General features: G+C 38.2%; 1 protein-coding gene across 8 annotated transcripts in view; it reads left to right on the forward strand.

The window, feature by feature from the left end:
* Nucleotides 1-4,115, forward strand: part of GDAP1 (ganglioside induced differentiation associated protein 1) — a 29,116-nt gene extending 25,001 nt beyond the window's left edge. For all 8 annotated transcript variants that reach the window (XM_041412959.1, XM_041412963.1, XM_041412958.1 and 5 more), the window contains one exon: nt 1,763-4,115. In XM_041412959.1, coding sequence (XP_041268893.1) covers nt 1,763-2,145 — 383 coding nt within the window. In that variant the 3' untranslated portion in view covers nt 2,146-4,115. The remainder of the gene's footprint in view (nt 1-1,762) is intronic.
* Nucleotides 4,116-12,225: the final 8,110 nt, after the last annotated feature.

The raw sequence follows: 12,225 nt of genomic DNA on the forward strand, positions 1-12,225 counted from the left end.
TGACCATATCAGCATCCTAAATTCTGCTTAAATGGGATTAGTCTACTGCTTATTCACAGTGTGGTTCAACTCCCAGTGGTGCTAATAGGAGTCCTTCCCCTGATTTCACTGGAAACTGCATGAAGCATCAGTCAATATCAACTGCATCTGCTCAAATCAATAACTTTTTTCATTTAGCTCTATAAATAGCTGTTGTAATAATTACTGGTTACTATCACAACTGTAGGTTTGAACCAGCAGTTGAAAATCTAGGTTAAATTTTCTACTGACTCAACAGTGAAAGAGTCGCAGAAAATATTTTAACTCATAAAGGATGGAAGGATTTTGTTCAACAAATTATGTCTGCCACCATTTCCAGCAACTCCTTTCCTTTCTCTGCTAAGTAGCCTTTCTAAGGACTGAACTGATACAATATTGATGAGTTTATGAAAGCTTCTGGGATTGCAGGATTTTGTGAAACATGGAACTATTGTCTCTTGAATTTTGTCTGAGGTATTCCCACTTTGGAGGTTTGTGATCTGTACTTCTCCAGGTCCTGTCCAAACTCAGAGCTCCTGCTTCTCTTGCAATTGCTTGAATCCCTCAACTACTACTGCTGCCACTGCAGGCATCTTTTTTTCACACAGGATAGATTCTTTGGTCTTTTCCATCATCTTATTTAATGCACTGGATGAATTCCCACGTATCCTTTCAGCAACTCCTTTTCTACAGAGGCCTTTTTTCCAGACCTCTGTAGCCAGTCAAAATGGACTAGTACCAGCTTTGTGCCAAGCTGTTGCTTTTCTCTGGTGGAAAGTGTGTTGGAAAGGAGATTGAAAAATTTCTCTGTTTCTAGGGAGGGACGAACTGCAAAAGTTACAAATGAGACGGGAGCAGCACAGTCCTCTCTATTTGAGATCTAGGCTAGAGCGGAGTACTTATGCTGGCAGCTATGATAGCTGTGCTGGCTATCAAGTTTCATATCCTGGGTTTCAAAAGCTCTTGTTATAGTCAGTACATGTCAGCCATTTCAGGTGGTGGTGGTTCAGATCACTGACAGCAAAGTGTGATGCTGCCTGGCGGTGCCTGCTCTGAGCCATCCCAGAAAGAGTCATCTCTTTCCTTTGACTGGAGAGGGTACCTGGGGTCTCCATCTGTGCTCCTGAGTAGTGATGAGCAGTGTGAATATTTGTCATATTTCTCAAACATCTCAGTGTAAAATCCCCATAATTTGGGGTCTAAGAGACACAAAACAGACACAGGTAGTCAAATTCTGTAATCTCAATGGGCTGATATGTTTGGTGCAAGTCAGTCATCTGATCCATTTCTTTTTGGCTTGAAAGCCTCCAACAAGTTAGCTGGAGTTAGTTCTTGAGTGAATGCCGCAGAGCTGAGTGACACAGGCAAGATGATAAATTCTTCAGACAAGTGGCAGCTTGTTCAGTAAAAGCTAAACTGTCTTCCTCCTTCCCAATCCTGTTTAATTTATTCCAGATTTGAGAAATCTAGTTGAGGAAAATAAGTGTTTACTGTGGGTTTTAATTTATGAACCTGGAATGTGGATTTTTTTTTTCCCTTAACAAATGTAGGCCAGTCTGCTGAGCCTAAGACTTTACAAGATTGTGCAAAGAGTGGACAGGGATTAGGAAAATGTTTATTGATTAAAGTCATATTTTAGCTGAAGAGTTGTTGCTCTTTATTAGATGGTACTTTGAAGTAGCACTAAGCTGAATGTGCTTATATTCCATTAGTTCCTAATGTTTTATGTTTTATCTCTGCTTAGAAGATGGAAATCAGCCTTGGCTCTGTGGTGATTTCTTCAGTCTGGCAGATGTGTCACTTGCTGTCACATTACATCGCCTGAAGTTTCTGGGATTAGCAAGAAGAAACTGGGGAAATGGAAAGCGGCCCAACTTGGAAGCTTATTATGAGCGTGTCGTGAAGAGAAAAGCATTTTACAAAGTTTTAGGACACGTCAACAATATATTAATCTCGGCTGTCCTGCCAACAGCATTCCGTGTGGCCAAGAAAAGGGCTCCCAGGGTTCTTGGCACCACCCTGCTGGTCAGCATGCTGGCAGGGGTGGGTTATCTTGCTTTCCTGTGTCTTCGGAAGAGATTTGCCAACATGGTGCTATCGATTAGAACCAGGCAAAATTATTTTTAGACCTTGTCTGTCCCTGGTGGTGAGTGGAGGGCATCTCTGCCCCCCAGGAAAATATCTTCAATAAAATATAAACATAGAAGAATGATTATGTCTGTGAATTAGAACATTGCTACAGAGTAATCATCTCCTGCTGCTGTTTAATTGGGTTGGCAATGCTGAGATTTTTTTCAAAAATATGTGTTTTGGGGATGACAAAGGAAAGAAGAGACGTACTTTTCAGCCAAGGGCCTATAACTGTGACAGTGCTTCTTTAAAGTGGTTATTGTCTCCTTTACCCAGTAGCTGACCTAATTAAAATGCTTTAATTTAATAGATATGCAGCAATGTGACAGCTTTTCACTGTAGATGAAATGCATTATTGTGCAGAAACCAGCATTGTTAATACTGAAAATAGCTCTTACTTTAAATGCTCAGAGTAAGATTAATTAGAACATTGTGCCTGTTGTGCACAGGAGCAAGTTTCTCTGTACTGATTATTGTCTGTTGATTTGCAGTTGGACCTTTAGGAATGTGTTAAAAAATAATCTTATAAAGCCACTTTTGTCAGTGTATGTTCATGCAGCAGTACAGGAAAAGACCTGAAACAGGTAAGAACATCAGTGATTTGTGTACCACACAAGTGAAATTCTCCAGAGGCATCACTGGACAACAGATACTACAATTTTGCTGAAATACAAATGGAAGCAAAACACCTGACACTTGTCTTTTGAAAGCCTTTCTGGCTCAGCCTCAAACTCTGGCAGAATCAAATCCAACTATCTTGGTGCATATTTGCTGCTTTCTTTGGGGTGGCTTGGTACAGTTGCCTCTGTGTGAGTGTCCCATGTACCCTTTTGTGTTTCACTCTGAGCACTGGCTATTTTTGCACACTTCTTGGCAACATTAGCAATTGCATGTCTCTATAAAATGCTTGGCCACAACATGCCACAGCCAACTAGAAAACATATGCAGAGCAATGCCTTTTTGTATAAGTAATTAAAAATAGTTCACTCTATCATTCTGGTTAGGTAGCCTAGATTGAAGGTAAAGCTGTAATTTAGCAGTCTGTTTACTTATGGATAGGGGTTGTGTTGATGGTAAGTGAAAAATACAGATGGTTTGGACGTGATTTATACTGCTGATTTTTTGCAAAACTGCCAACTTGTAGCATGGAGGAAAGGTGCAGTAAAACAATTTGATTACTTACTACTACTCAGCAGATGCTGTGAGTTTTATTAGTTTTGAACTGAGCTCCCATTTCAACAAGAAATGTATATTTACCTGAAGGTAGACTTTGAATCATTTTGCATCAAAAAAAGCATATGGGAAGGGCTGAAAATTCTCATGACAGTTTAATAAGATTTTTGTATGCTTGATGAATGTTTGAAAGCCTCAGAGTTTTGTTTACAAGTTGTACATAGATGCAACAAACAAAACATAGCTTTAAGTGTTTGCCGGTCAACAATCAGTGCTAACAGGCCTAAGTACATTTTAGGTCCAGTGCTGGTGGCTGTGGTCTCTCTGCACAATTGCATTTAGGTGTCAAGAAGATCATCTCAAGTTTGCTGGAGAGAACTGAGGCAGTTTCTGTCTGGGCAGTCTCACCATGTAACACATATCAATATGAATAAAATTATTGGATACTCCTGCTTATTATTTAATGTTGTGCTAGTTGTCTAGCAAAAGTAGACCTAAATCTCATTACTCCTTTTCAGTAATAAGAAACATCTTACCTAGGAAACAATGCGTTTTTTTATTTGTAAAAAAGACATTTTTATATAATTCTATTTCATGATCCAGTGGTTCTCAAGAACTTGTTGAATTAAATGTGCTGTATTTGGAAAAGCTTTATTATCTCTAGAGTGGGTTTAATCCAACAATACTATTAATGTACTGGCAGCTTTAACTGAGTTTGTTGTTTGTGTGTTACAGTTCATCTGCATTTACTTGCAGCTATCAGATTTCACTAAGTTAATAAACACAGAGAAAGACCTGTAACTTAATTCTTCCCTGGCATATATTTCTGTCAGACCACCTGTAAAATGTAATTTGATCAAGTCACAGTAAAATTAAATATATATGACTTGGTCTTCGTTATAGTGAAGTGACCACCAGATGTCAGTGGTCCTCCAGGACTCTGCTCTGGCATGCCTCTGAGGCAGGAAAACTACTTTTCACAGAGCAAAAGTTTGTGATCTCAGCATACGAGGGTTGTGAGCACCCTCACTGCATTAGCAGTCTCTCCAGAGCTCTGGAAACAACTGCATGGTTCTACCACAGGTTTGTTCTCCGACACCTGCCACTTAGGCTTGTGTAGTTTCTATACTGGGTAAATGAGAAGCCAAAGTTGAAATAATACTTCACATGAAACTGAATGTTACTGAACAGTGATTAAACTTGTCATCTGCAAGAATGACCTTGGATAAAACTTTTACTGTGGAAAAGGTTGGATCCCTGGTTTGATTCATATCTGTTAGTTCAACTGTTTGGTATCCTACTTATTTTCACTGCCCTGAAGTACTCTGTGCGTTGATTTCTGTACAGGTGGCAGCAAAAGGCTTATCCATGATTAAATTCCTCAAAATAGGATGAGATTTAGAAACACACATGCTGCATTTGGCTCTTTGTGCAGAATAGCTTTTGTGCTTGCAAAGTTTCTTTTCAGCCTGGGTTATTTTCTTTCTGGTAGCTCTGTATACTATTTTGATTGGGTACTGAAGCAACCTTCTAGTTTTCATTTACTATTTGCTCTCATGTCATGCGTCAGATATATTTCATATCTTTAGGTGGGACTCCTGCAATAAACATCAATTCTAAGTCCACATTCTAGTCTGGTTTATATCTTCTGTGTCAGTGAAACAAAGCACATTTGAGAATTACGTAGTATTGCTGTAAGGACTGATGCTATTGAAGGAGAGAATCTCTTGAACCCTTTTTAAACCAGTTTACAGATTGACTTCAATATATATTGAAACAGCAGTAACAATGTTTTCTTTGGTTGTCTGTCTGAGCTGTATATGTATGAGGTCCAACAGAAACTATTTGATAAAGTAAAAAAAAAAACCCAAAAGTTAAAAAATAAGAAGGGCAAGCAGATTTTTTGCTGTCTATTAATCCATAAAAAAAATTCCAATCCCACCTCGCTTCTTACTGAGTTCATGATTCATTGTTGAGCTACAGCAGCTGGGGCTCCTTTCTGTAAGGTGCATGGCAAGCATATAAGCTGTGTTCACACAGACATTGTCCTTGGCAAGACTAAATGTGTGTTAGTCTGTCCATAAACTAAACCCCCTTTTTTTTCTTGCACTGTAGGAGTCTGTATTGGGCCTCCTTCCTTGTTAAGCAGAGAAATAAATAACAATATGTGAGGCTTGCATGCATTGCCTCTCAGTATCTTGAAAGCCAAGGAAGCTCTTAGGATAAGGTAGACAGCTGGTGGGGTTTGCGTTTCAGGAGATTATGACACCTATAGTCTGTGCACCAACTCTGAAGTAGCCTTATGCTTTAGCATTAATCAGAAGTGTGCACAGAGCTCTTGCAGTGGAAAGCTTATGTCTAAACAGATAAGAGGCAATAGTGAATACAAAGGTAAGAACAGTAAGTATAAATTCCTTGTCCAGATTCACAAAGCCATACATCTACTTTTGCATGTCACATTTTTTAAGGCATTTTAAGTCTGAATTTTATAGGAGCAAAGAGCTACTAAGATTTAGAGAGCAGACTGGCATGCCCTAATGCATGAGGCTTAGAGAGAGCAGCAGATGGAAAGTAGGTGAAAAGTAGTGGGTCTAGCTAGCTGGAGAACACTGTGCTCTGCAATATGGTGTATGACAGATTGTTTGCTGAGGCCTCCTTATTATCTCTCTGTTTAGCCAATGTTAGAGGTGTAAGGTTGTGCTTAGGCAATTTATAAGATGTACTGAGGAAGTCAAAAGCATGTAGAAAAATCCCAAAGAAAATATGCTGGGTTTTGTTGCCTCTTTTCTTTATAAAGAAGGTTTTAGTTTTGGTGCAGTACCAAGTCATAAAGTCAGGCACTCAAAACTCAGGAAATTCCAGAAGCCACAGTTCTTACAATACTGTTAACTCACTCATACAATACTTCAATAGCCTTTTTATTTCTGTTTTCCTTTCTAAGTTACAATCATGGTGCTTAATTTAATGTGAAGTCAAAAATGTTGCACCATAAATAGTTAGGCTGTGGATAAGCTTAGTGTTGTGGGAAGAATCTGTTGGAATTTGCAGAGCTGAAGGTCTAACTCTTTCTTTGCTTTACATCAGCATTAGTATTTACTACAGTTTTAAACACTCACAAATAATTATATAAAAGTGTATTGTGTCAACTAACACATAACATAAATCAGTATGAATCCACTTGATATATACTAATGCATATTGATATTCTATATACAGATACACTATAGTATCCTGTTTGTCCCTTTCATATTTCATTTGCTAAAAATGGATAATTGACAGTTATGTATTTTACTGTATTACTTGCCTTTATGAAATACATTTGCATTTATAAAGGTAAAATTATGAAAATATAATGTAATTGTAGAATCATACAAAATTTTGGGTTGGAAGGAACTTTGAAGAGCAGCTAGTTCCAACTCCCCTGCCATGAGGAGATGTGTTCCCTTTTCCTTATTTACTCTGATAGCATTATAAGGGTATTTGAAAACATTGGTTACATCATGACTGTAGGGACTTGAGAATATACACAAACATATTTGGTGGTTCATGTTAGCTGATCATCCAGATCAGAATCTGAATGCTACTGCCTTCGGACTGAATAGAAAGCTTTAGCTGTTGAGAAACAACTGTCATCCTGAAAATTGCTTATTTAAGGCTTGTTTCAGAAAGGTTGCCTAACTTAAAGTGTTTAAGCAGATGATGCCTGTGTTTCTGTAAGCACCAGAAAACAGAACATTCTTAGGGCCAGACCAGATGTGAGGGGACCACTGGTTCTGTCACCTGCTGACTGAGGCATGCACCTTACAGAAAGTGGAGTCCTTCTTCCTCACTTTGTATTGAAATAGGTAAAACTCGGCGGTAGAGACAAAAACTCCTCCCTCGTAGATACAGGCCCTGTGCAGTAGGTTGCAGAGTCAGGCTCCCTCTTTCTCAGCACAAATCACATGTGCCTTTACAGAAATCAGAGGCGATTCCTTTGACAAAAAGGTCGTTTGTACATGTGGAGGCTGAGACTGTCAGTCACTCAGGAACTTGATGGAGAGCAGGGCCTGCCACACACCTTCCTCTGCCAGCTGTGTTTAAAAGCCAGCAGCAGCTGGCAAATGTAAAGCTCTTGGAAAGGATGTCTTTAGGTACATAACACAGGTTTGGGGAAAGGAAGGAATTCTAGACTCTGGAGCCCAAATGAAACCAAGGAAAAAGTGTCCAGAGAAGTTCCATCACTGCAACTTGTGGTCTAAGCCCTGTGTGGCTTTTCTGCAGGTGGAGAAAGGCTTTTGGATTGCTGCTTCTGAGGACATATTGTTGTAACTCACTTCAACTATTTAACTGAAATCAATGAAAGGAAGAAGAAATATCTGTCTCTGTTGAATACATAGTGAAGCCAGCTTCCTGATACAGATATTTAAGTTGGATCACTGTTCAGACAGGTACTGTGAAAGCATATGTTTTGAACTATGTAACTCTCCTCAAACACCTTTACACAAGCCTAGACACCAAACTAGAAAAATTCAAATTAGAGGTCTGGATTGTACCCCAGAGTCAGAGGCAGTAAAAATAGAGAGACCTATTGTTTGAATTTTTAGGTCTTCAAACAGAAATACTTCCAGAGACAAAGATCTCATAGGAAATCTGTGCCAGATGCTCTTTGTCCAGATTTTGTGCCTTAAGAATTTGTGCACCTTTCTATTGTTGTGAATTAAAGACAGCTCTAAAACACAGAATCCACTAAAATTTACAGAGGAAACAAAATTGGCTGATGTTGCAGTAATGGAGGTATCAAGATTTCAGTTTCTAACAGAGAGCCAAATCCAGATCTGGAATGAGTCATTGCTATGAAAAATGTGGTGGTGCATCTACTTACATGGGTTCTGAATTTGATTTTAAAGTCGTTATGCCATGAATCACATTTTACAATTTTGCCTTGACAAGTTTTGTTTTAATCAACCTATTTGTTACAGGGACAATGAAAACTGTATGATATCTTTCTGAAACAAAGGAAATATGCATAACTTAAGCTTTTAAAAGCTGTGTAAGCTTTTAATATGGGCAGTATATATTGAGTCCAAATTTTTGGAATATGGAGTTATTTTTGGAATAAAGAATTCTTTTAAAACAAGTCCAAGAATGTATGTTTAGGACTGATTCCAGAACAGCATCATAAATTTTTTATGCTTTGGATTTGAAAGAGAACCAAAAATCTATAGCTGACTTAATTTTTCTGCTGTTAACTGCCAATTGTAACTGTGATACAAGGAAGCTCCAGCAAATAAAAAGATAACATATTTCTCTTTTATGTATATATATTATATATATATATATAATATATGTAAATATATGTGTATATATAAATATATATGTATATACACATATGTATATATATATATATATGTTTATATATATATAATATACAAAAAACAACTGCACTTATTTAATTTTCTTAGGTAAAGCATATTGTATAAGAGTTCTGCCTCGTGTGTGTTATAAGAAATTAACAGTGCAAAGTAAGAGATGGAAATATTCCCAAAGTGGCTGGCAGAACAACAATATTGGCAACATTGGCTGAGACTGCAGTTCCACACCCTTAGCAACCCACAGAAGTGGAAGTCCAGCAGCAACTGAAAGAGGCTCATTGCAACCCAACAGCCTTCTGTGACAAGTGGGAAGAGAGGCAAACCAAGCTTCAAATCTAATACAAAAAGAGGCTGTGCTTGAAGTCAGAAATCCTTCAAGCCTGTGTTCCTAGCATCACTGTCTAACTTGGAATGAGAGAATACCTTGATATTTGCACATTATCAATGACTGTACCAGTTGTTAGTCCAGGGGTAAGTCTCCAATACATTTATTGGAGAAAACACAGGGAGTTCTGGAATCAGGAAAAAGTTTTGCTTAAATTTGTATAGAAAATTAATTTAAGATGTATTTGTGAAGAAAATCATATTCATACCCTGCTCTCAGCAAGAATTAATTCTCAAATGTGGTCTTTAGCCTCACACTTCACATTGACATGCTTCAGCACCATAATGTTATGGGAGAGAAAAAGGACAGGTAGGGTAGTAATGGAGACTCAGAAAGGACGTCTTGGTGGGAGGAGGGAATATATATAGATATAAATATATCTATATATATTTGTATAAATATAAATAAATGGGATATTATATTAACATATAATGATACCTTAAGGTTTATTCTTCATTTGGTTTCATTAGTTTGGCTTTTAATTAAAAATTAAACCCAAACATGATAAAATGCTAAACTGCAATGTGTGCATTGCTGTCAAGAGGGAAATGCAATCACAAGTTATTGTCTGTTGATGAAGGAGTAGAGACTTTGCTTTCTGTGCATGAGAGTTTATCTGAGCACCTCTGCTGGGGATGAAATATGTGAGGAGACAAGCATTATTATTACATGGTTCATTGACTCATTCAATAATGATTCTGTTTATCAAGAGATTCTGTACTTCAGTCACAGCTGAAAATACTAATTCTAGATAGCAGTAATTTACCTGCTTGCCTCCATTAACAATTTATTAGGTATTACCAAATTTTATGTTTTTTCATGTATTATAATTAATCTCACCACAGGACCTTGCCTCAAAAGTAGTTTTGTTCTCCTACACTGCAGTCCTTCATCTCATGTTTGTTTGTACAGGACTGGTTCTAATCTGGGCTGTTTGCTGTATAACCTGCAGTTCCCCAGGGTCCTGCTGGCTGTGGTCACTTTGTGTAATGTTTCATCCTAAAATCATAGAATCATTTAGGTTGGAAAAGACCTTTAAGATCATCGAGTCCAACTGTTAAACCAGCACTGCCAAGTCCACCACTAGGCCATGTCCCTGAGTTTAACACCTACATATATTTAAATGCTCCTAGGGATGGTGACTCAACTGCTTCCCTGGGCGGTCTGCTCCAGTGCTTGACTACTCCTTCCATGAACAAGTTTTTCCCAATAGCCCAAGAAGCTCCCCTAGTGCAACTTGAGGCCATTTTCCCTTGTCCTATCCCTTGTTACCTGGGAGAAAAGACTGACCCCCAGCCTGCTTTGTTGCCGCTTCCTTTCAGGTAGTTGTAGGTCCTCCCTGAGGAGGACTCCTTTTCTCCAGGCTAAACAACTGCAGCTACTCCTTGTAAGACTTGTCCTCCAGACCCTCCATCAGCTTCGTTGCCCTTCCTTGGACACGTTCCAGGACCTCAATGCCTTTCTTATAGTGAGTGACCCCAAACTGCACACAGTATTTAAGGTGTGGCCTCACCAGTTCCAAATACAACTGCCCTGGTCCTGCTGGCATCACTGTTTTTGATACAGGCCAGGATGCCATTGGTCTTCATGGCCGCCTTGCTTGCTGAGCTCAAGAAAGCAAAGAATTTATCAAGATTTATGTGCTCTGAAGCACAGTTCTTGGTAATAGTAGCTGCTCGGCATCAGCTGTAATTGATGTGACAGATACTTTTGGTACTGACTAGATTTCCATGAGGGAAACATATGCATATTTTCAACTTATTTCAACACTGTGGGCTCTGATTCCACCACTTATAACTGCAAGTTTTGTGTAGTAATCTGCAAAAGAAAATGGCAATTTTTCAGACATTAAATGACAGAGATACATTTACTATCATGAATACTTCATCTGTAATACAATGGTCTGTTTGAGAATGCCTGTTAGAATTAACCAGTTTACTTCTTAAAACCTGTGAGAACTTACAGCTCTCACCTGACTCAGTAAGACTGTGGGAAGTTAGGACCTCTGGATCAGGTCCACAGTTGATGTCCACATTATAATGTGGTCCATGTAAACAGGTAAGGTTTAGAATCAGGTTATTTTCAAATGTAAAATTCCTTAAACCAATTGCTTATATGGATACATCTGAGGGAGCACAGTATGGCAGGGATCGGTAGATGGGTGATTTACCCAAAAGGAGATGTTTCACTTTATGCAAATGTATGGAAAATTTTATTTCTTTTATAATTGCACTAACTTTTTTTGTGGTTTTTCTTTTGACTCTCATATTCAGAAAATCTTAACACAGTACTAAACCTTTGCCAGGTGATTCACTGGGTAGCAATTATAATTTTTTTTTTATCCGTGGATCTTACTCAACTCATTTAAGTGGTCTGATTAGGAAGTATTTTAAAATACTTAGCTATGGTTTTTCAATCATTCTACCACTGTTCCAGAACATCACCTAGTGGAAGGATCTACAGCAGTGCAAATGCTTACTTCTCTAGTTTGTACTTTAAAAGTTTTCAGTTCTGGACTTGCAAAGAAATATTGAACACAGGATAGACTAAAAAACCCCCAAGCACCAGAAGAGATAGTTAGCTTTTTGGAACATAAATTGACTCCTTCCTCAAGCTGGAGGAAAGGTCAGTAAGCTCCTACAGGTGCTATTTATTCTACTTTGTGTTACATGTGTGACAGCTAAATTTCAGATGAGTACAAGTGGTGGAATTTTCCTTTCTAGCTCAGACATGCCAAATGTGTAGGGAGTTTATTTGCCTACATTTGAATTTTTGCTGATGAAGTGTGGTCACTGTGCTTCATTGAAAGGAGCTCAGTACAAATACATGGCTTATGGTCAACAGTGTTTGGGTAAGACATTTGCATAATTTTCTCAAGTGTCAGTGACTCCACACTGTTTGCCTAAGTAGCTTTAAGAAAACACTAGATGATTTTCCAAATGGTAGTCCCTCTGTTAGAAGATGAACCTTAATGGCCCTGTTTAAAACAGGGAGTTTTTATATATGATACACTATTTTTCCTTTAATCTCTGGATTCTGAATGATTTGATGTATACAGAGGAAGAGAAGGTATGGTTCCTTAAAAACTTGTTTTCCTGACCTTTAACAGAAAAAACACAACTGAGAAGAATGAATGAATAGTCTCTGCTTCACAATTTCAACTAA

The sequence above is a fragment of the Onychostruthus taczanowskii genome, unplaced genomic scaffold (assembly GCF_017590055.1).
Source record: "Onychostruthus taczanowskii isolate IOZ18803 unplaced genomic scaffold, ASM1759005v1 scaffold4, whole genome shotgun sequence".
NCBI lineage: Eukaryota > Metazoa > Chordata > Aves > Passeriformes > Passeridae > Onychostruthus > Onychostruthus taczanowskii.